We start from the raw sequence: 23,957 nt of genomic DNA, 5'->3' as shown, positions 1-23,957 counted from the left end.
ATATTTTTATTTAATAGCTTTTATCGCTTAACATTGAGATTAACAACCTGAATTAAAAATAAATTTTTTTTTTATATTTATAATAAATTAAATGAGTGACATAATTATTAATAATAAAATTAAATAAAAAATATTATTTTTGATCTTTGATGAAATTAATAAAATTATTATTTGAAATATTATTTCACAAATTATTTCATGGTTGTATTATACCGTTTTTTTTTTTTTTTTGAATTGGCTGTATTATACCAAATTATGCAATTCGATAACAAAAAATATCAAATATCCTTGTTGGTCTAGTGGTGAGGATTTTCGCCTGTCACGCGAAAGGCCCGGGTTCAATTCCCGGACAGGGAGCTTTTGGATTTTTCATAAAAATCCGAACTTCGGATGTTATAACCTTGAGTTTCAAAAAACAAACAAACAAACAACAACAGACAACATACAATACTAAAAAGTTCAAATAATTATTGCAAACACCCAATTTATTATAAATACTTTTCCATTATTAAAATTATTTATTATTTTATACATTTATTTTTAAACAAATTTTATAATTAATAATTTAATAATTATAAAAATTGAATAAATAAATAAAGTAATACCTTTAACTCAAAAAAAAAAAAAAATCCATCAAAACAGGACACGTAAATTAAAATGATTATGCATTATTCTTATTATATTTTTTTTTATTAACTTAAATTTTTTTATTATTTTTTTTTTCTTTTTATAACTTAAATTTCGCAAGAGTGATAGTTTTTGGTACCAAAAATATATTTTTTAATCCCAATCAGAATCATCAGATTCATCTTCAGAGGAATCACTATCACCAGCCCAAGCAATACGTCTAGCGAGAATATCAGCTACATTCAATGCTTCTTCTTTCTTTGGAGCTTCAGCAACCTTACGTTCTTCAGCTGGTTTTAATGCCATACCTTGCATAATTGAAGAGAGAAGATCTGAACGAGCACCGGATGCTTTTGGTTTAATGTCAGAGGCACCTCCACCAGCTTTAGCCATTGGAGGTGGTGGTGGGGCAGGTGCTGAAGGTGGTGGTGGTGGTGGTGGTGGAGCTGGAGCAGCAACAATTGGAGCCGAGTTATGGACTGATAAACGATTGTTTGCAGCTCCACCATTTTGTTGCATTGGTGGTGGTGGTGGCATATTATTATTATTTGACATTGGTGGTGGTGGAGTATTGAAACCAGTTGAAGGTGGTCTACCTTGGAATGAAGAGGATGGTGAAGGGGTGCTTGTATTTAATGGTGGTGGAGGTGGAGTATAGGAATTGATTGGTGAATGTTGTTGAGATGGTGAAGATTGAGATAATGGTGGTGGTGGTGGTGCTTGGTATTGATTGGTACCAAAGTGTTGGGTGGTATGTTGTGGAGTGGCGGTGTTGTTGGATTGATGTTGAATTTGTGGTGATGAAGTGTGTGGACTTTCAATATTGATAGTAATTTTCTCACCAGTTACAGGATCATAACGTACCTTTGTAACGGATTTAACTTTTTTAACCTCTACTTCATTCTTTTCACCTTTTTTCTTTAAACGTGCTTCTCTACGCTCACGTTTTCTTTGTCTGGCCTCTTCATGAAGTTTTTGTTGTTCAGCAACCCATTCATCCATGAAAAAGTCTGGATTGGTGTAGAGTTTTAATGATTTTTGACCATCGTCCATGTATGGGTCCAATAATTGAAGATTTGGTGGTGGTTTACATTTTTCATAGACAGTATTGATTGATGCCGGTATTGAGGCATGAGTAAAATGTTGATTTCTTTCACTGTTATCAGCATGAAACTCTGCTCTTGGTTTACTATTCATTGTATCGATTGATGTATTTCTATGATAATCTTCAATCGATGGTATTGATTGAATGAGTGGTCTAATTCTAGATCCTAATTTCTCAATTCTTTGTGTTACCAAATTTGCATCATTAGCTAAAGCTGTGAAAATACTATTGGAATGTGCAACTAACATTGTTAATTGATTAATAATACCAACTGTAGTACTTGTAATAACTGTATCAACAATTTGATCTTTACTTTGACCTTCTAATGCTGGTTGATTATTATCTGTTACTGATGGTAAATATCTTGTAATTAATACCATTTTTTTTTTTTTTTTCTTTCTTTTTTTTTTTTTTTTTTTTTTAATATTACAAGATATATATGGTGTGTGTGATGTGTTGTGTTGTGTGTATGATATAAAAAAAACTTTTTTTACTATATTTTTTATATAAATTTAAATTTTTTTAAAAAAAATAAATAAATAAATAAATAAATAAATATTGAAAGTTTAATTTATTAAAAAGTATATAGTACAAAGGTGGTGAGGAGGAAAGATTTTTTAAATTTTGATTTTTTTTTTTTTTTGTGTGGAAAAAAAAAAAAAAAAATTAAAAAAAAAAAAATTAAAAAAAAATAAAATTAAAAAAAAAAAAAAATAAAAAAAAATAAAAATAAAAAAAAAACAATTAAAAGTTTAAGTAAGATCCAAGTGAGATCGGGGTAAATAAAATAATAATTGATCAAAGGTTTTTTTTATTTTTTTTATTTTATTGTAATTATTTGTATATAACAATTTATTATATTAATAATTTATTTTTGTAAAAGTGATGAATTATCATCATAATTATCATCATAATCTCCAAAATCATTATCAAATCCGATATCAATTATTTGTTGTTGTTGATGATTTTCATTTTGTTTTGAAGATGGTGATGATGATGGTTGTTGTTGTTTTTGTGGTTGATTTTTTTGTTGTAATTTATGTGGTTTAACATTAATTATTTGGTCCAATGCATCTGCTTTATATTGTTTATCAATATTTTGGAATTGTCTAATTAATTCTAATTGTTGTTGAGAGAGTGGGTATAATAATCTCAATTTATATGGATAATGTCTTGTTGTATTTTTTTTAGTTTTAAACGTAAACTTTATTCCAAGTGTTTCAAAATATTTTGAATTAAATTCTTTAATCTTTTGATCCACTTCATTTTTCATCTTTTTTTTTTTTTTTTTTTTTTTTTTTTGGAAAAAGAAAATCAATTAATTTATCACTTTTTTTGTTTTTTTTTTTTCTAAAAAAAAAGAATAAATAACTTACATTATTAATTGATAATATTAATTTTGTAATTAAAATAAATATTGAAGAATATACAATGATACAAGTGATCATTAAAATATACCATGGTGCATATTTTAAAATTGGTACTAAACAACCAATAACTAATGAAATTATTAAATAAAGAATAACTTTTCTTTTCTTTATGTCATTTGTTTTGATAATTAAATTAACATTATCAATTATATTTGAGTAATCAAATGGTGTTATTGAAACTATAGCTTCAACTTCTTTTGGTAAATCGTTGTCGTATCCTGGAAATGGTGCAAACCAATTTATTCCACTTGGAAGCATTACCTTATATTTACGATATAATGCATATGTATTATTTCCAATTTTTGAAATATCCATCTTTATAAAAAGATAATAAAATATATATATATATTATAAAGAAAAAAAAAAAATGTAAAAAAAAAAAAAAAAAAAAATAAAATAATGAATGAGTGAAAAAACAAAAAAAAAAAAAAGATAGTTTAATTAAAAAAAAAAGATTTGCGATTGTAAACAAAGATAATAGTAGTGGGTCACCTATTTTTTCAAACTTTAAATTTTTTTTTTTTTCTTTTTTTTTTCTTTAATTTTTTTTTTTTTCAAAAAAACATCATGAAAATATCTAATATAATATTTGCACCATTGATTTTTTTTTTTTATTTTCTATTATTTTTTAATTTTTTAATTTTTTTTATTTTATTTATTTGATTAAAAAAAAACATATTTTCCATGTCGAACGTATTTTAACATTTTTGTTATTTTTAAATTAACAACGACAATTAAGCCATTGTTTACTCCAAAATTTCGAAACAGTTTGAAAATGTACTTTTTTTATTTTTTTTTTTTTTTTATTTTTTTTTTTTTTATTTTTTATTTTTTATTTTTTTTGACTTTTTCTTTATGATTTGGAAAAATCATTTATTTCACATAAAACATTCAATTGATCAATCAATTTCAAAAAAAAAAAAAAAAAACCAAAATTGATTTTTTTTTTTTTTTTTTTTTTTACCTCCTTACATCATACTATTACATTAAAAAGATAAAAATAATAAATAACAAATCAAATCGATTAAATATTTTTTAAAAAAATAAAAAATATAAAAAATATAAAAAAATAATCCGACAATCAAAAAATAAAAAAAATAAAAAAAATAAAAATAAAAAAAATAAAAATAGTTAATAATAATAATATTTTTAAATGGTTTACCTTACAAAAAATGAGAAATCTGTTATTGGGTCAGCATTTGCAGCCTATGTTCAAAGAAAAAACTATTTAAAAATTAGTAGGTTAAAATTATTTTATTTTATTATGCTTTTTTTTTTTTTTTTTTTTTTTTTTTAACCCCATAAAAAATTAATTTTTTTTTTTTATTAACCTAAAATAGTTAAACTGGAAATTAAAAGAAGAGAAATTTCAAAAGAAATTTGGTCAACAGAAAAATATTATAATGAACAATTAAATACAATTATTGAATTATTTTTAAAACCAATGATGTTAATTTGTAAACAAGAATCAGTAGAAGGATTTCAATGGACTATTAAAGAGAGTGATATTCATTCAATATTTTCACATATAGAGAATATCTATGGATTAAGTAATATATTATTTGAAAAGATTGATCCAAGATTAAAACAATGGTCACCCGAACAAGGTATGGGAGATATATTTGTTAGTTTAAGTCCATTTTTTAAATGTTATAAACAATATTCAGAAAATTATAGTAACTCAATTGAAACATTAAAGAATCTTAGAACCAATACACCACAATTTAATCTATGGTTAAAAGCACGTGAAAAAGATATACGTTGTAAATCATTGGATCTACCCTCACTATTGATAGCACCAATTCAAAGGGTACCACGATATATACTATTATTGGAAGCATTATATACAGCCACCAAACCCACACATAAAGATTATCATCAATGCTCATTGGCAGCAACTCAATTGAAAAATATAGCACAGGTTGTAAATGACGGTATAAGTGAGGACCAAAATCGAAAGAAACTAATAGCATTACAGAATATATTCGATACACATGCAAAATATTTAGGACCATTAACTTACCCAAATCTAGTGGAAGCGCACAGAAAACTCATTAAAGAGGGCAAACTACAAAAGAAATCATTACGTGATAATTCCATTCAAAATAGAATGGTTTACCTTTGTAATGATATCCTAATTACAATTAGTTCAATCACACCACTATCTGGTACTACTATTAGTAAAGTTGATAAAATCATTCCATTAGTAACTGCAATGACAATTTTCAACTCTGAAGATACAACTTCTTTTTTTTTAGTTTCACCCATTAAAACTCATTATTTCGTTTGTGAAAGCCAACAAGTACGTTCACAATGGTTATCTGAAATTCAAAATGCAATCGTTCAACTAATTGAAAATAGTCTTACCCTAAAAGCTCAAAGAGCTCAATGGGAACTTGTATATAATGATGGTAATTGGAAAGCAATTTCAACTTTACCAAATCCAGATTCTTCAATTAATGTTTTAAATAGTTTTGAAAATAATTTTAAACCTTCTTTAAATTCTTCATTTGATAAACAAAATAATAATAATTATAATAATAATAATATAGATAATAATAATAATAATAATAGGCACCAATCAAATTTAAACTCATCAATTGATTATAATTTAAGTAAAAGTCCTGATAAATCCAAATTTGGCTCACCAAATAGTAATAATCAAGATGAATGGAGACATGGTGTTCCAAAACTATCAAATTCAAAATCCTCAAGTTCATTTTTAAGATTTTTTTTTTCAACATTTCCAAATTTTTTTTTTTTTAGTATTAGCAGTAATGGAAGTAGTAATAATAGTGGTAGTAATAGAAATTTAAATAAATTTGGATCAAATAATAATACCCATAATAATAATATTAATAATAGTAATGAAAATTCAGAGAGTGAAGGTGAAGAATATACACTTTAGGGTATTATTACAATTAATTTTAATAAAAAAAAAAAAAAAAAAAAAAAAAAAAAAAAAGAAAAAAAGAAAAGAAAACAGAAAAACATTTAGAATTGTATTTTTAGAAAACCATAAATTTTACACCCTTTTTTTTTCATTTTTATTTTTGTTATTTTTATTTTTTTTTTATTTTTGTATTTTTTTTTTTATTTTTTTTTTTATTTTTTTTTTTTTGATCAAAAATAAAACTTCACAGATAACTTGGTCCTAAAAAATAAAATTTAAAAAAAATGCATATAGAATGTAATACAGTGGTGGATTATTTAAATCAACAAAGAAAACAACCTAGACCTGCAACTAAAGGAATTACATTATTTAGAAATGGACAATCACAAATTTGTTTAGGTATTGGTAAAGGAACTAAAATGGTTCATTTCAAACTTGAAGAATCTTTATCAAGAATTTATAGTAATTTTATAGATGATGGAAAATGTACAATTGAATTAAAATTAGTTGGTGGTTCAATTTGTAATATTATAATTTCAAAAGCAAGTCCAAACCATTTAAATGAATTGATTAAAATTTTAAATATAATTGACCAACAACCTGATAGAGCCAATGAAATCGATTTAAGAAATTTTGATGGCGAAAATGATAGTGATGGTGAAGAGTAAAAAACAAATAAAAAATTAAATAAATAAATAAATTTAGACTTTTTAAAAAAAAAAAATAATAAATAAAATATAAATATATATGTATTTTTTTTTTTTTTAAAAGATTATTATTTTTTTTAATAATTATATTTTTTTATTTAAGCAGAGATTTCTTGGGTGGCGACAGATTTCTTCTTTTGGGCGGATTCTTCAGCTGGTTTTGGGACAGCTTTTTCAACTTCAGTGAGGATGAATTCAACAGTTGATGGTGAACACATGTATGGATTGATACGACCATGTGCTCTGTAGGTTCTTCTACGTTGTTGTTGAGCACGTTGAACTTGAACGTGAGCGATCTTGAGTTTTTCAACATTTAAACCCTTAGCTTCAGCGTTGGCTTCAGCATTTTGGAGGAGTGATAAAATGTGTTCAACAGATTTCTTTGGCCATCTACCTTGACTGGTACCGAAAATTTTGGCTTGACCAGTACGACCTACACCACCTTTGAATCTTCTGAATGGGATACATTCTCTATGGGCTAAAACGTTGTTTAAGTAAGCTTTAGCTCTGGTTAAGAGCATACCTTTGATGGCCATAGCTGATTCTCTGGTGTTCTATTATTTTATTACAATAATTTATATCAAAAATTAATAATCTACTTTTTCTATCAATTATCATTATCCTCTTTTTTCTCTTTTTCCTCTATCCAATATCATTTATCGTTTATCATTTATATTCTTATATCATATCCTAAATTGCTATAATATAATCTATTTACCTTGAAGTGAATTCTTAAGTTAGAACCACGAGATTTGCAGGCTAAAAAAAAAATAGAGAGAGGTTAGTCTTTGTTTTAGATGATATGTTAAAAGGGTAAATATTATTATATGCTTACATTTTTCTGGGTTGGATGGGGTCTTTGAATAAACTGGTTTTGTCATTTTTACTAAAGATTGAGATAGATAAAGTTAGTATTAATACAAAAAAAATAATTGTTCAATCTTTTGTCATAGATTGAGAAAAACGGATTCATGATATCAGTTACATACATTTTCAATACACACACTAAAAAAAAAATAAAAAAAATCAAAAAAAAAAAAGATTTCAACGAGCCCTTCGTGAAAAATTTTTCAAAAAATTGAAAAAAAAAAAAAAAATTTTAACGTTGGCTCGTTTTTTGATTCACTATATTAACACATAATGTGATATTAAAAAATAAAAAAAATATAAAAAAAAAAATAAAAAAAAACAAAAAAACATAAAACAATACTTACAAATCTTTACTTTTTTATTTATTTATTAGTTTGATTATATATATATATATAATAAATCAGAAAAAATTTAAAAAAAATTAAAAAATAATTAAAATTAAAAAAAATAAAAATAAAAAAAAAATAAAATAAATTGAAAAAAAAAAAAAAAAAAAAAAAAAACATAAATGGAAAAAAAACATAAATGGAAAAAAAGAAATCAATTTTTCCTATATTATTTTAATACTTTTTTATTTATTTATTATTTGCTTATTATTTTTTTAGTAATTCTCAAAAAAAAAAAAAAAAAAAAAAATAATTTAAATATTTTTTTTTATTTTTTTTATTATTATTATTATTTTTTTTTTAAATCAATTCAATAATAAAATGTAAATTTAAGAAAAAAGGAATAGATATTTTTTTTTCTATTTAAATTTTATTAAACATTACATTTTAATTATGCTTTGTTATTTTTGCGCCACTTTGGAAATTATTTTTTTTTTTTTTTTTTTTAAAAATTTTTCAAATTTCTTCAAATTTTTTTAGTGTTTTAATTAAAAAAGGAAAATTAAAAAAAAAAAAAAAATGAGTGAAAATAAAGATGTAACAATGGAAACAGAAGAGGAAACAATTGATGGAGAGGATGTTATAGAAGACAATGAAAAAAGTGTAAATAAAAAATCAAATAAAAAATCAAGTAGTAATATACCTATACCATCTTTGACCCCCACAGAAAATAATGATAAGAAAATAGTAACAACAACAAATGAAACAAATTCAACACCAACCACAGTATCAACATCATCATCAACAAATGCACAACCATCTAATACAACTAATACTACCACAACAACATTACCATCACCATCACCATCACCATCACCATCAACAACCACTACAAATACATTAAATAGTAATACAGATACATCATCATCATCATCATCATTATCATCATCTACAAATGCGAATGCAACACCAACAACAACCCCAACACCAACAACTACAACTACAACTACAACAGCAGCAGTAGTTACACCAATAGCAACAATATTACCAAAGAAAAGGATGAAACAAGAGGTTATAGTGGAGATTGAAGAGTTAATGTCAGAGAAAAAGAATATAGAAAATAAATTAGCCACACTAGAGAAACAAATTTATGCATTGGAGGGCAGATATTTAGAGGATACTCATCATGTGGGTAATGTTATTAGAGGATTTGATAGTTATATATCTGGTAGTGGCGCTTTAAAAAAATTAAGATGGAAAGAATCTGATCGTCTTTTTTCAACATCTTCTTCTACTTATTTAAATTCTGTAGGTTTTATTATTTATTTTATTAGGTTTTATTATTTATTTTATTAATTTAATTGGGGTGGGGGTGGTTATTAATAAATTCTTTTTTTTATTTATTTATTTATTAATTTTTAGATAAACGATAGAAATGAAATAGTGGAACAAGATAATGTAATAAAGAAAAAAAGAGATAAAGGAAAATTATCTTCATCTTCAAATTCTTCAAAGAAAAATTAATAAAATTATAAAATACTTAAATGGGTTTTATTTATTGTAAAATTTGTATGGATTTAATAACTATGATTTATTTTATTTATTTTCTAATTTAGAGTTTTTGGATTATTTTTTTTTTTTTTTTTTTTTTTTTTTTTTTTTTGGATTTTGTTTTTCTTGGTAAAAAATTTTTTTTGGATTTTTGTTTTTTTTAGTTTTTTTTTTAGTGAACTGGTGTACCACCTTTCAAGTGGTCAATTGCTTTAAGTGATTCTTGAATATGAGATGATGCATTAATTAAGCTTGAATGGGTACCAATAATTTTATGATCCTTATTTAAAATAAAGGTGGTTCTTCCTGGAAAGAATAATAATTCTTTATGTACACCATACTTTTTAGCAATTTCACCATCTTTATCAGAGATTAAAGTGTATGGAAGGCTATTCTTGGAAATGAAGTTTGCATGAGATTCTGGATCATCATTACTTATACCAATAACATCAGCACCAGCATTTACCTAATTAATTTTAAATAAAAATAATTAATTAATATTTAATTTTATTATTTAATGAAAAAAAAAAAAAAAAAAAAAAAAAAAAAAAAAAAAAAAAAAAAAAAAAAAAATACTTACAAATGAACTATACTTATCTCTAAACTCACATGCTTCATTTGTACAAGTTTTACTATCATCTATAATAACAATAATAAAATATTAATACATTTAATTTTAAAAATATTAATTTATATAGATTAATATATATATATATGTTTTTTTCTTTTTTTTTAAATTATTACTTTACCTTTTGGATAGAAAAATAATACTAATGGTTTTCCATTAAATTGGCTCAATGAGATATTTTTACCATTTTGGTCAATTCCAGAAAAATCTGGAGCTTGGTCATCAACTTTTAATTTTGTCATTTTTTTTCTAATTATTTATTTTTATATTTGAATAATTGGGATTAAAGTGGATATTTAATTTCACAATTTGAATAATTGGGATTAAAGTGGATATTTTATATTCACCTTTTTTTTTTTTAAAAAAAAAAAAAAAAAAAAAAAAAAAAAAAAAAAAAAAATAATTAAAAAATTAAAATAAAAATTTACAGATTTTCCTTGTTTGTATTTTTTTTTTTTTTTTCTAAAATAAACCACCCTATCAAAAACCTTTTCAATAGGATTAAATAGGGTTTTGTTTTTTTTATTTTTTTTAATTTTTTTAATTTTTTTTTTTTTCTCCCCTTTAAAATATTTCCTTTTTTTTAGTTTTAAAATTTTTTTTTTTTTACAATGATTTAGTTTTATTTATTTTAATATGGATTTAGTTTAGATAAATAGAACACTTGTAAATACACAAAATGATTTAAAATATAAAAAAAATGAATTAATTTGTAATTTCTGTTTTTTGAATTTATTTATTTTTTTTTTTATTTTTTTAATATAAAATTTTATTTTTAGAATTTAATTATTTAACATTCATTTTTTGTAATTCCTTTTATATTTTGAAGAAAAATGAATAGGGAAAAATAGATTTTATTGAATTGGTTTGTTTTTTATTTTTTTTATTTTTTTTTTTTAAAAATCTATAAAACCCCACATCTAAAAAAATGATAAAAAAAAAAAAAAAAAAAACTCTTTTATTTGTATTGCAATTATTAGTTCCTTTTCCATTGATGCTGATCTAATTTTTTAAAACACTTTGATGAATCATCAAAGATAATTAAATTTTTTTTTGATTTATTATTTAAATATTATTGGGTTGTTTTGCCCTTTTATCTTGTTATTTAATTAGACTTGAATAGATAATTTTAAAAAAGTGAAAAAATGAATTGATTTCTTTTTTTCCAATGGCTTTTTTTTTATTTTTTTATTTTTTTTTATTAATTAAATTAATCAGTTTCACAAGTTGCTTTTGACTCAATGAATTCATTAACCAAGATATCACTAAGAGTTGAATCATTAATGTCATTAGGATTAAAAATGTAGCCTTTCTCAGGAAAACAATCATCATCAGGAGCACCTAAATCATCACCATTCATTGGGAGTAATTCAAATGAGTTGGTTTTACCATTTAATATACCATTGGTTAAATTTCTTTTAAATCCAAACATTAAATAAAATAATAGAACCAAACTAACTACAATACCAAAAATTATTAAAGAATTACCATCTGTACCTAAAATTTCAAAAACTATAATTTCATTAAAAACACTAAAACTTGAAGTAACTTCCAATGAAACTCCTGATGTTGAATTTATATTATTATTATTAATTGGAATTTCAATACTAAAATAAATTGAATTATCTTGTTCAGTTATTGATTCCATTTTAACCAATGAAGCATAACCATCATTAATTGATCCATTATTTATAAATCTATTTGAAAGATGAATTTGTAAACATGAACATGAGTCTAAATGTTTAATTAAAATCTTATTATTAATTGGTGAAGATATAGTAACTGATTTTTTTAAATCTCCAAGAATTTGATTATTAACATTTAAATTAACTTTATAAATAACCTTTAGTATATCTTTATTGTTTAATTCACCTATTGTAAGATTAACCTTTAAATATACAGAATTATTTGAAAGTTTATCTAAATAAATTCCATTATAATTTATACTATTATTTAAATATACATTTGGATTGAATTGAGCAGTGGCCGAAATTGAATAATTACTATTTTTAGCATCCAATGTAAAACCATTAACTGAATCTTTATAATAAACTGAATTGGAATTTTTTGTTGAATATTTAAAAGATGTTTCAGCTGCTTCTAAATTAGTATCACTATCAGTAATGATACCAACTAAAGAGATTTGAAAATTCATATTATTTAAATGATTACCAGTCATTGAGAAAGAACCCAACCTTTGTTGATTTGTTGATATTGGTAGTGAATTGGCATTGGTTAATACTTGATTAATTAGTATTGAACAATCGTAACCTGAAAATCCTTCATCGCAAATACAATTTAATGAACCATCACAATGACCATTACCACTACAATTATTTGGACATTTCCAACCACTTGGTAAATAATTCATTAGGAATGGTTCACTATTATATGAAGATCTATAACTAATAATTTTTTTAAGGACAACATTATAGAATCTATCCTGAATAGGATGTTTATTAACTTTACAAATTAATTGATCAATGTCAGGAAAAATAGATATATTTCCACAAATCCAAGAGGTTTCTTCCTCGATCGTCAAAACTGGAAGGTAATAATTAAAGCTTTGACCAGATATAGTTAAATAACCAGCACCATCTCTTGTAGTTGTGACACACTTTCTACTATTGGTTTTTCATCAAACTTAAAAGGAAAAATCTCGACTGTTTTATTTATTATATTTACTTTACCATCAATGATTATGAAATTATTTTTATAAAGTCTAAATTCACCACTACCTTGATTCACTGGCAATTCAATACTATGCTGCCAATAACTACCTATATTAGTTGATTTTATGATATAGCTTCGAATAATTGCTCCTCCAGGAATTAAGAATTCAGGAGTGAACAAAAAGAAACCATAATTTGAAGGTAAATAATAACCAGATACAGTGATTATTGGATTTTTATATCTTTTTGATTTTAATTGTAAAACTTCACCTTTTATTGGATAATCATAAATTGGTTTAACTATAACTAGATTTGAAGTTTCAAATGGTGCAATTGGTGATTGAAGATATAAGGGACTATATAGTGTAAAAGTATCATAATACAATTTAAAACTCGTTGAATTTACAGTTTGTCCAATATCCATAGTTAAACCTCTCAATTGTGCACCAATACAACCTTCACAATTTATTTGAATGTATTGTTTAGTGTCATTCAATTCTTCAATTGATAAAATCATTTTATTTTGTGTATCGATTTCAAATTCTTTAATTTCTATACCTTCTAATTGAACTTTTAAAATATTATCAGAATATCTTGTTAAATTTAAAATTGTTTGATTGGTCTCCATCGATATCAATACATTATCATCTTCTCTATATTGAAAATCATTTTCAAAATATTCACTAATTGGTAATATATTATCACCCATTATAAAACTATAATTACTTAATTTTTCCCTAAAAAATGGTATACCACTTAATGTTACAATACCATTTAATGATTTAATTTCTCCAACAATTTTTTTTTCTTTCCTTTCTATAATAAAATATTTTATTATAATTATTATTAATAAATTTATTTAATTATTATATTATTTATATTTATATATAATTAAAATTAAAATTATAACCAACTAACCTAGATATATTGATTTATAAAAACCATTAATTGAAATTATATTCGATCTTTTAATTAATGGATTGGATGAAATAAAATTTTTATTTATAGAAAATCCTCTTTTTATTCTAGTTACATTAAAAATAATTGATTGTAAACATGCGTATTTGCTATTATATGTACAAAGAGTATGATTTGATAAATCATTTTTTAAACAAAAAAATTTATCAATTTCATTACTATTATTATTATTACTATTATTACTATTATTACTATCACCATGATAGTCACTACTATTTATAATTAAATTATCTATATTATCTATATTATCTATATTATTATTATTACGATTACTATTATTATTACTACTACTATTATTATTATTATTATTTTTATAATTATTTAAATTATCTATATTATCTATATTGTCATTATTATTTATATTATCATTATCATCTATGCATATGAATTCATATGTTGTATTTATATCATTTCCTTTTAATTGAATACTATTCTCTGTTATTTTATTAGATGTAGCATTACAAATTATATTATTATAAAAATCATTTGTTCCAAAACTATTTTTTTTTAATTTTTTTTTTATTAATATTAATTAAAAAATTATAATTTATACAAAAGAAATAGTAGTCAGGTTATATACATACTCATCTTTTAAATTTATAAGATTAATTTGATAACCTTTATTATCTAATAGATATCCACATTTAAATGGTATATTATTTCTAATTATTGGTATTGGTTCAATTGATTTTATAATTGATAAATGTTGAATAGGATTATAATAATATGAAATTTCCAAATCCTGTATATTTGTTATAAGTGTTATATTTATTGATTTATCATCTTCACTATATGATGAATATTCAATTTTATTTGAATTTACATTTACAATTAAAATTAAAATTGAATAAAATATTAATTGGAAAACATGGTTTTTTTCCATCTTTTTTTTTTTTTTTTTTTTTTTTGTTATTTTTACATATAATACATTCACAATCAGAAATATTTGAAAGTAAAAAAAAAAAAAAATGGCTATAACCAAAAATAATTCGGTTTTACAAATTCTAAAAAAAAAAAAAAAAAAAAAAAAAAAATATGAAAAAAACAATTTCATTTATTTGAAAGTAACTTTTTTTTTTGGGATTGTGTATAAAATAAAAAAAAAAAAAAAAAACAAAATGTAAATAAAATTAAATATTTTAAAAATTACAACACCTGATTTATTGTGTTTTATCTTTTTATTTTCATTTTTATTTTTTTTATTTTTTTTTAATTTTAAAAACTAAAATTAATCAATTTCGGAAGTTGCTTTTGATTCTATGAATTCATTAACCAAGAAATCACTTGGAGTTGGATCATAAACATCATATGGATTAACAATGTAACCTTCCTCAGGTACACCATCATCACCATCTGGAGCTCCCATATCATCATCATCACCATTCATTGAAAATAGTTCTAATGAATCGAATTTACCATTTAATACACCATAACCACCATAAAAGTTTTGAATTTTTTCACTAGGATTTCCATAACGAAAATAAATATTGATTATGAATCTTAAAGTATAGAAACGAATTGATCTTCTAAATCTAAATATTAAACCTAATAATAAAACCATACCAACTACAACACCAAATGATATAAAGAATTTATCAGCTGTACTTAAAGTTGGATGAGAATTTCTAATATTTGTTGGAAATTCATTAAAAACACTAAAAGTTGAAGCTACCTCCAATGAAAATTTTGAATTATCACCACCATCAACACCACCACCACCTACAACGTCGTCGTCGAATGGTATATTAATACTTAAATAAATTGGATTATTTTGATCTTGTTTATTTATATCACTTGTTGGTATTGATTCCATTTTAACCAATGAAGCATAATCGTCATCCATATTTTGATAATTCATAAATCTATTTGAAACATGAATTTGTAAACATGAATTTGAATCTAAATGTTTAATTAAAATTTTATTATTAATTGGCGATGATACTACAGTTGTAACTGATTCATCATCATTATCCGTGAGTATTTTACCATTAACCTTTATATCCACTTTATAAATAACCTTTAATGATTTCATTGTAGTTATTGTTGAGCTTGCCGTATTAACCTTTAAATAAACTGAATTATTTGAAAGTTTATCTAAATAAATTCCATTATAATTTATACTATTAATTGAATTATATATTTTTGGATTGAATTGAGCAGTGGTTGAAATTGATAATTTACTATTTTTAGCATCCAATGTAAAACCATCATCAAAATCTTTACAAAAAGTTTTAAAATCAGTTTGTAATGGTTTAAATGTATCACTATCAATTATGATACCAGCTAAAGATATTTCAAAACTAATATTCTTTAAATGATTACCAGTCATTGAGAAAGAACCATTTATTTGTTGATTTGTTGATATTGGTAATGAATTGGCGTTGGTTAATACTTGATTAATTAATATTGAACAATCGTAACCTGAAAATCCTTGATTGCAAATACAATTTAACGAACCATCACAATAACCATTACCACTACAATTATTTGGACATTTCCAACCACTTGGTAAATAATTCATTAAGAATGGTTCACTTTTAGTACCACCAACATTAATTATAACATTATAAAACTTATCTTCAGGTTTAGTGGTGGTGGTGGTGGTAGTGGTTGTGGTAGGACTTTGAGTAATTTCAAAAGTTATTTGATTAACATCATTAAATTTAACATTTCCACATTTAATTGAAGTTTCTCCTTCAATAGTTATTAATGGAGAACCATTAAGATTTTGGCCGGTTAAAGTTACAATACCAACACCGTCTCTTATAGGTTGTGATATAGTTTCTACGATAGGGTTTTCAAATTCATAACGAAAACTATTTGTTTTTTTAAATGTTATTACTGAACTACCATTTACAACTTGAAAATTATTTATAATGATTTGAAATTCGCCGCTACCATAGGTTAATGTCGATTGAATACTATACTCCCAATAACTACCTGTATTCGTTGACGATATATCCTCTTGGTCAACTTGAATGGTTGTATTATCAAACAGAATGAATTGGCAAGTGAACAGCGTTTCACCATCAAATTGTGGTGGTAAATAATACGCAAATACAGTCAAAGTCGAATACTTTTGATTTTTATTCACACTCAATTTTATAACCTCACCCTGTTTAGGACTTTTAATAATCGGATTGATTATAACCACATTTGAAGTTTCAAATGGTGCTATTGCCGATTGAAGATATATCGAACCATATAATGTAAAAACACTAAAATCTAAATGAAAAATGGTTGAATTTACAATTGGTGCAACATCCATAGTCAAACCTTTCAATCGTGCTCCAATACAACTCTCACAGTCGATTTGAATATATGGTTTTGTATCACCACCCAACGCTTCTATTGACAATGTCATTTTATTCTGTGTATCGATTTTAAACTCTTTGATTTTTCCACCCTCCAATTGAATTTTCAAAACATTATCAGAATATCTCGTTAAATTTAAAAAAGTTTGATTAGTTCCCATCGATATCAACACATTATCATCTTCTCCATATTGAAAATCATTTTCAAAATTTTCACTAATCGGTAATAATTTATCACCCATCATAAAACTATAACTACTTAATTTCTCCCTAAAAAATGGTGTACCAACTAACATTATAATCCCATTTAATGATTTAATTGCTCCAACAAATTTAGCTTCACATCCTATTATAATATTATAATTAATTATTTATCATATGTATACATATATTTAAATATTTATATATTTATATTTATTATTACTACTACTAACCTAGATATATTGAATAAGAAAAACCATTAATTGAAATTATATTTGATCTTTGAAATTTATATGTTGAAAAAACTTTTTTATTTATATTATATACTTCATTTATTTTTGTTCCTGAAAAAACAATTGATTGTAAGCATGCGTATTTGCTATTATATGTACAAAGAGTATGATTTGATAAATCATTTTTTAAACAAAAAAATTTATCAATTTCATTACTATTATTATTATTACTATTATTACTATTACTACTATCACCATGATAGTCACTACTATTTATAATTAAATTATCTATATTATCTATATTATTATTATTATTATTATTATTATTATCATTATCATCTATGCATATGAATTCATATGTTGTATTTATATCATTTCCTTTTAATTGAATACTATTCTCTGTTATTTTATTAGATGTAGCATTACAAATTATATTATTATAAAAATCATTTTCTCCAAAACTATTTTTTTTTAATTTTTTTTTTTTATTAGTATATATGTGTGTGTGTGTGTTAATTTAATGTGTTTTGAAAAAAAAAAAAAAAGTATCTCAAGCAAAGGTTATATACATACTCATCTTTTAAATTTATAAGATTAATTTGATAACCTTTTTTATCTAATAGATATCTACATTTAAATGGTATATTATTTCTAATTATTGGTATTGGTTCAATTGATTTTATAATTGATAAATGTTGAATAGGATTATAATAATATGAAAATCCCCAAATTGGTGTATCTATTTTAAAGGCTATATTTATTGATTTATCATCTTCACTATATGCTGAATATTCAATTCTCTCTGAATTTACACTTACTATTAAAATTAAAATTATAAAAACTATTTGTTTGAAAAAGTGTTTTCTTCTACTTTTCATTTTTTTTTTTTTTTTTTTTTGCTATTTTTGGAATTTCTTTTATTTATGGGTATATAAAAAAAAAAATAATAGAAATTCCTCAATTTTTTTTTAATAAAAAAAATAAAAATAAAAATAAATAAATAAATAATAAATAAATAAATATGTGAAGATTAAAAAAATTAAAAAAAAAACAATGACGATAAAAACTTTAAAAAAAAAAAAAAAAGTAAAAATAATTTTATTTTCTGAAAATCTTGGACAAAAAAAAAGAAAATCAAAAAAAAATTAAAGAAAAAAAAAAAAAAAAAAAAAAAAAAATTGAAAACAAAAAAAAAAATGGTTTTTTTTTTTTTTATTGGCTAATCAAAATATTTTTGGTTTACAAATGACCATTATGATGAAAATTTTGACTGACATTATAACCATATAAAATTCCTTTATATTTATGATCATCAATTTCATTTTCAAAAAATTCCTCTCTTAATTTAAAAAATGTTGAATTTGTCAATAAAGAATCACTTCCTGCTTGATGTTGAGGACCGACTCTGACCACCTATTTTTTTTAAAAAAATAAAAAATAAAAAATAAAAAATTATTAATATTAAATTACATATTTTTTATTTTTATTTTTTTAATATATATACATATAAATATTTACATTTAAATCTTCAGCTAAACCACTTAAACCACCTTTTAAATTTTTACAACTTTTCATTAAATATTTTACATCGTATATACATGGAAAGTAAATTCTTAAGAGATCGAAAAAATCGGATTCAGATTTTGGTAATTCTGAACAACTTAAAACTTTTAATAAATAACCGAAATCGTAACCACCATGAAAACAAATCCATTGAATTTTATCATTCAATACAATACCTGATGAAATGAATAATTCTGAAAAATCATTAACATCAATTCCATAGTCTTCAATCCTTTGGAAATCAATTCCACAACTTTTTAATAACTCAATTGCGTATGGTGAATACATATCATCTTTTAAACTAAATTTGAAATTAAATTGCCATGTACATGTTGGTACAGGCAAACAACCTGTACTATCTGAAAATGTTATTCCAAATTGAATTATCTTTAATAAATCTACATTTGATCTTAATGTTTGATAATTATAATCTGGATACATTCTCATTGATTCAATTGGTTTATTTACAAATCCTGGAAATTCTGTGTCCTGATAAAATTATATTTTAATTTTTTTTTTTTTTTTTTTCAATTGAAAATTTAATAAAATATAAATATAGTATGGTGTGATGATGATGGTGTTGATTAGTAACTTACAATTGCAACACAAGGATATATATCAACTAATTCTCTTATTAGTGACATTTCATATTCTAAATTATGTGCCCAAACTTCTCTAATTTCATGCCCTATATCTGCTGTTAAAATTGTCGCTTTGGAAGTTGGTGTTCTTAATTTACCACCATTTGGTTTAACTGGTGATGGTAACATTTTAATATGTCCATTTTCGTCGTCAATATAATTAAAATTATGATACATGTTTTTTATTTTTTTTATTTTTTTTATTTTTTTTATTTTTTTTATTTTTTTTTATTTAAAAAAAAAATTTTAATCTAAAAAAGTTTATTTTTAGTACATATGTAAATATCTTGATATTAATGTGTTTGTTATGCTTTTTTTAATTATTGTGGTGGGTGTGATCAAATTTTAAAAAAAAAAAAAAAAAATTCAAAAAAAAAAAAAAAAATATTAAAATTAAAAAAATTAAAAAATGAAAAAAAAAAAAAATTAAAAAAAAATAAATTAAAAAAATAAAAACAAAAAATGAAATAAATATCAAGAAATTAATTTAAATCAAAACATAAAAACAAAGTAATAATCAAAAGATAATATTATTTCAACAAAAAAAAAAAAAAAAAAAAAAAAAAAAAAAAACATTTTTTAAAAAAATTTTGGGCCAAAGGTTTTAAAAAAGGGAAAGGAAAAGGAAAAAAAAAAAAAATTTAAAATTAATTTAAAAATTAAATTATTTTTAAAAAAAAAAAAAAAAAAAAAAAAAAAGAATATGTTCTCCATTGCATTCTTGGACTTAAAATTCATTTAAATTCCCGACTTTGTCGATTTTTTTTTTTTTTTAATTTTATTTTATTTTATTTTTTTTATTTTTTTTTTTTTTGTTTTTTAACTTTTTTTTTATTTTTTTTTTTTTTTTTTTTTTAATTTTTAAATTAATTTTTTTTTTTTTCTCACAACACCAAAAAAAAAATAATAATAATATCTATCTATCATATATATATATATATATATTTATTTTTATTTATTTATAATATTTTTTAAAAAAATGAATTCGCTATCATTAGAATTAAATAAAGAACAAGAAGTTTTAATAATTTCAGATGTTGAAAATTCAGAATCAATTATAAATCAAGTTAAAGAATTAAGTAAAACAGTAACAACTTCATTATCAAAAGAACAACAACAAATTCAAAATAATTTTGATCATGTAATTATTATTTCAAGTAAACCATTTAATAGTGCATTGATTTCAATGTATTCAAATTTATTGAAAAAGGGTGGTAAATTATCAATTTATCAAACCAATGAAAATGAAACTTTGGTAAACTCTGGTATGGACTTTTTAATTGGTGGTTTAGTTGATTTCAAAGCTACATCAAATTCAACTTATAAAACTATTGTTCACGCTGATAAACCATCATGGGATACAAATGAATCATCTACAATTAATATTCCATCTACATCCTCTAATAATCCATGGGCATCAATTGAAGGTGGTGACCGTATTAATGAAAATGATTTAGTTAGTGAAAATGATAAAACTTCAAAACCAGCAACCACTTTGGACGATTGTGAAGTTGGTAAAACTAAAAAAGCCTGTAAAAACTGTACATGCGGTAGAGCAGAAGAAGAAAACCAATCAAAACCAAAACTTACAAAAGAAATGATTGAAAATCCAGGTGTTGGTAGTTCATGTGGTAATTGTTCTTTGGGTGATGCTTTTAGATGTGGTGGTTGTCCATATCGTGGTCTTCCAACATTTAAAGTTGGTGAAAAGATTCAACTTCCAGATGACTTTTTAGTTGATGATATTTAAAAAAAAAAAAAAAAAAAAACAACCTTTTACAATATATATATAAATAAATAAAAATACACAGTTTTTGTACAAATAAAATTATAATTATTTAGTTTTTTTTAAAAAATTTAATATTATTTTATTTTATTTTTTAATTTCTTGTTTAGTTTCAATCATTTCAATATTTTCAGATTTTAATTTCTCTAAAATTGGTAAATAAAATTCAGGAGTTACTGGACCAACAACACCTCTAGTTGTAGTTTTACCATCAGCGATGAGTTCAGTTGCGATACCAACTGGAACACCAACAGTGAGTGAAGTTGCAGAACTACCATTTGGAATACCATAACAAATGAGTGATGAAACTTCTTTTTCTGTACGATCAGCGTATTGGACGACAAAGTTATGTTCAAGGACAACTACATCACGTTCACCAGCTTTGTAAGAGAGTTTCTTTTCGAGTAAAGCGCAAAGACTATCGATTGGAGTATTCTTATTTACAACTTTTTCATCAGCACTTAATAAACCCAACCATTTGAAACCTTCAACGGCATGTTGAACATCTTTTTCAATATCTCTTGGAATAATTGGGAAATGGAATTGTAAGCCGTCTCTCTCAGTCTTTAATTTTTCAAAGTACTCTTTAATGGTGGATTCCACACAATATAGGAGGTCACTATCATTATCATTGCAACCCAATAGCTGAACGAGATAGTTACGCCATGAAATACCACCCTCAACAGCGAGACGTGCATCAACTTCAGTGGAGAATAAACCAACGGCAACAAGTGCACGGATCATGATTCCAAAACCACCCTTCCAACGTAATGTACCTCTAAACATTGTGGTTACATCTTTAGCATTTAAATTGTATTGTTCAATGTATGGGAATGAGTTACGATTTGGTACACCATCAAACTCCATCTTTACACCATTTGAATCTTCAACAACGATTGGTTGTAACACTGCCCATTTGATATTGGCTGGTACTTCTTCATTATGACCCTCCCAAAGGAAATTGGCGGAAAGAGTTGCTGATGATAGTACACCTCTTGGTGACCATGAAAATTTGTATCCAAATGGATTGTCAGCACATTCTGTTGATGGTAGCGCACCACACCATGAAACGAATGATGTGACCTTACCACCATTTTCCTTAGCATGATCAATAATCTTCATTGATGACATATGATCAATACCTGGATCAAGACCAAGTTCATTCAATAATAAAACACCTGCCTCCTTTGCTTCTTCTGATAATGCTTTCATATCATCTGAAATATAACTTGCTGTAACTAAATGTGTTTTATGTTTAATACATAATTTTGCAACTGTTGAATGTAATGTTGCTGGAATTAAACTATTTTATTATTATTAATATATATTTTAAAAAAGAGAATGATTTATATATATATATATGTGTAAATAAACACACAACACTTACCTAATTACACAATCAGATTTTGGGAAATATTCTTCTAATTCATTCAATTTATTCATAACATCTAATTGAATTGTTTTGAATTTTGATGTATCGTGACCTTTTGTAATTGAGTCTAATTCATTTTGGAATAAACTAACAATTGTTACAAAATAATCTTCTCTTTTTAAGAGGTAATCAAGTGCTGGCTATATAAATTAAAATAGAGATAGAGAGAGAGAGATGTTAGTAAAAAAAAAAAAAAAAAAAAAAAAGAAAATGAAAAAATAAAAAAAATTAATTAAATACCTTTGCAACAAAGCCAGAACCGAGTAATAATATATTTTTCATTTCTTTTTTTTTCTTCTGCGTATACAAAAGTTGTTAAAAATGATTTTTTTTATTTTTTTATATTAAAAATTTTTAAATTTCCCAAATGATTTTTTTTAAAATTTTAATTTATTTTTTTATTTTTTATTTTTTATTTTTTTATTTTTTTTTTCCAAATAAAATTAATTTCAGACAAATAATAACAAAATTTAACACATTTTATTATTATAAATGGAAATAATAATAATAATAATAATAATAATAATAATAATAATAATAATAATAATAATAATAATAATAATAATAATAATAATAATAATAATAATAATAATAATAATAATTAAATAAAAAAAAAGAAATAAAAATAAAAATAAATAAAAATAAAAATAAAATTAATAATTTAAATAATATCAACAAAAATAAGAAGATCTTATAATTAACACTCAATTTCTATTGTTTGATACTAATCAGACAAATTTTTTATTTTTTTATTTATATTGATTTACCAGTGTTTATCCATTAAAATTTTTTTTTTTTTTGGATATTAATTATATTTATATTGATTTATCAGTGTTTATCCATTAAAATTAATTTTTTTTAAATAAAAAGGGGAAGTATAGAGTTGATGCTATATTTGTTTTTAAAGCTACGTTATTTAAACGGGCCCGGCGTTACGACAGGACTAGAATAATCCGAATGGAATTCAAAGTCCGATGTATATACTGGAGTCTGTATTTGT

General features: G+C 23.1%; 12 protein-coding genes and 1 non-coding gene across 13 annotated transcripts; 5 read left to right on the top strand and 8 right to left on the bottom strand.

Annotated features, from left to right (window-relative positions):
* Positions 1 to 285: 285 nt before the first annotated feature.
* On the top strand, positions 286 to 357 carry tRNA-Asp-GUC-16. The gene has a single exon. It is a non-coding gene; the product is annotated as a tRNA-Asp (tRNA).
* Positions 358 to 780: 423 nt separating this feature from the next.
* On the bottom strand, positions 781 to 2,112 carry scrA (hypothetical protein; the record flags this gene model as incomplete). Its single annotated transcript, XM_633219.1, has 1 exon — positions 781 to 2,112. One exon carries the CDS (start codon positions 2,110 to 2,112, stop codon positions 781 to 783), a length of 1,332 nt encoding a protein of 443 aa, XP_638311.1.
* A 488-nt stretch (positions 2,113 to 2,600) lies between these two features.
* DDB_G0285281 (hypothetical protein) lies at positions 2,601 to 3,477 on the bottom strand (the record flags this gene model as incomplete). Its single annotated transcript, XM_633218.1, has 2 exons — positions 2,601 to 3,005; positions 3,109 to 3,477. 2 exons carry the CDS (start codon positions 3,475 to 3,477, stop codon positions 2,601 to 2,603), a joined length of 774 nt encoding a protein of 257 aa, XP_638310.1.
* An 838-nt stretch (positions 3,478 to 4,315) lies between these two features.
* gxcR (RhoGEF domain-containing protein) lies at positions 4,316 to 6,070 on the top strand (the record flags this gene model as incomplete). The annotated part of the gene is made up of 2 exons (XM_633217.1): positions 4,316 to 4,400; positions 4,503 to 6,070. 2 exons carry the CDS (start codon positions 4,316 to 4,318, stop codon positions 6,068 to 6,070), a joined length of 1,653 nt encoding a protein of 550 aa, XP_638309.1.
* Positions 6,071 to 6,339: 269 nt separating this feature from the next.
* Positions 6,340 to 6,723, top strand: DDB_G0285279 (hypothetical protein; the record flags this gene model as incomplete). The annotated part of the gene is made up of 1 exon (XM_633216.1): positions 6,340 to 6,723. The coding sequence occupies one exon, from the start codon at positions 6,340 to 6,342 to the stop codon at positions 6,721 to 6,723; it is 384 nt and encodes a 127-aa protein (XP_638308.1).
* Positions 6,724 to 6,860: 137 nt separating this feature from the next.
* On the bottom strand, positions 6,861 to 7,643 carry rpl17 (S60 ribosomal protein L17; the record flags this gene model as incomplete). The annotated part of the gene is made up of 3 exons (XM_633215.1): positions 6,861 to 7,316; positions 7,481 to 7,521; positions 7,598 to 7,643. The coding sequence occupies 3 exons, from the start codon at positions 7,641 to 7,643 to the stop codon at positions 6,861 to 6,863; spliced, it is 543 nt and encodes a 180-aa protein (XP_638307.1).
* An 894-nt stretch (positions 7,644 to 8,537) lies between these two features.
* Positions 8,538 to 9,482, top strand: DDB_G0285275 (hypothetical protein; the record flags this gene model as incomplete). Its single annotated transcript, XM_633214.1, has 2 exons — positions 8,538 to 9,266; positions 9,381 to 9,482. The coding sequence occupies 2 exons, from the start codon at positions 8,538 to 8,540 to the stop codon at positions 9,480 to 9,482; spliced, it is 831 nt and encodes a 276-aa protein (XP_638306.1).
* A 199-nt stretch (positions 9,483 to 9,681) lies between these two features.
* DDB_G0285273 (AhpC/TSA family protein) lies at positions 9,682 to 10,379 on the bottom strand (the record flags this gene model as incomplete). Its single annotated transcript, XM_633213.1, has 3 exons — positions 9,682 to 9,975; positions 10,090 to 10,148; positions 10,259 to 10,379. The coding sequence occupies 3 exons, from the start codon at positions 10,377 to 10,379 to the stop codon at positions 9,682 to 9,684; spliced, it is 474 nt and encodes a 157-aa protein (XP_638305.1).
* Positions 10,380 to 11,347: 968 nt separating this feature from the next.
* DDB_G0285271 (hypothetical protein) lies at positions 11,348 to 14,670 on the bottom strand (the record flags this gene model as incomplete). The annotated part of the gene is made up of 4 exons (XM_633212.1): positions 11,348 to 12,735; positions 12,756 to 13,625; positions 13,728 to 14,284; positions 14,372 to 14,670. 4 exons carry the CDS (start codon positions 14,668 to 14,670, stop codon positions 11,348 to 11,350), a joined length of 3,114 nt encoding a protein of 1,037 aa, XP_638304.1.
* A 345-nt stretch (positions 14,671 to 15,015) lies between these two features.
* Positions 15,016 to 18,413, bottom strand: DDB_G0285297 (hypothetical protein; the record flags this gene model as incomplete). Its single annotated transcript, XM_633211.1, has 3 exons — positions 15,016 to 17,447; positions 17,536 to 17,996; positions 18,109 to 18,413. 3 exons carry the CDS (start codon positions 18,411 to 18,413, stop codon positions 15,016 to 15,018), a joined length of 3,198 nt encoding a protein of 1,065 aa, XP_638303.1.
* A 361-nt stretch (positions 18,414 to 18,774) lies between these two features.
* DDB_G0285269 (CAF1 family protein) lies at positions 18,775 to 19,916 on the bottom strand (the record flags this gene model as incomplete). The annotated part of the gene is made up of 3 exons (XM_633210.1): positions 18,775 to 18,948; positions 19,054 to 19,587; positions 19,695 to 19,916. The coding sequence occupies 3 exons, from the start codon at positions 19,914 to 19,916 to the stop codon at positions 18,775 to 18,777; spliced, it is 930 nt and encodes a 309-aa protein (XP_638302.1).
* An 802-nt stretch (positions 19,917 to 20,718) lies between these two features.
* Positions 20,719 to 21,489, top strand: rsc43 (hypothetical protein; the record flags this gene model as incomplete). Its single annotated transcript, XM_633209.1, has 1 exon — positions 20,719 to 21,489. The coding sequence occupies one exon, from the start codon at positions 20,719 to 20,721 to the stop codon at positions 21,487 to 21,489; it is 771 nt and encodes a 256-aa protein (XP_638301.1).
* A 123-nt stretch (positions 21,490 to 21,612) lies between these two features.
* sdh (saccharopine dehydrogenase) lies at positions 21,613 to 23,239 on the bottom strand (the record flags this gene model as incomplete). Its single annotated transcript, XM_633208.1, has 3 exons — positions 21,613 to 22,828; positions 22,913 to 23,097; positions 23,198 to 23,239. The coding sequence occupies 3 exons, from the start codon at positions 23,237 to 23,239 to the stop codon at positions 21,613 to 21,615; spliced, it is 1,443 nt and encodes a 480-aa protein (XP_638300.1).
* Positions 23,240 to 23,957: the final 718 nt, after the last annotated feature.

The sequence above is a fragment of the Dictyostelium discoideum genome, assembly GCF_000004695.1.
Source record: "Dictyostelium discoideum AX4 chromosome 4 chromosome, whole genome shotgun sequence".
In the NCBI taxonomy this organism is placed as follows: Eukaryota; Evosea; class Eumycetozoa; order Dictyosteliales; family Dictyosteliaceae; genus Dictyostelium; species Dictyostelium discoideum.
Note: the sequence above shows the minus strand (reverse complement) of the source record. Positions and strands in the feature narration are given on the sequence as shown.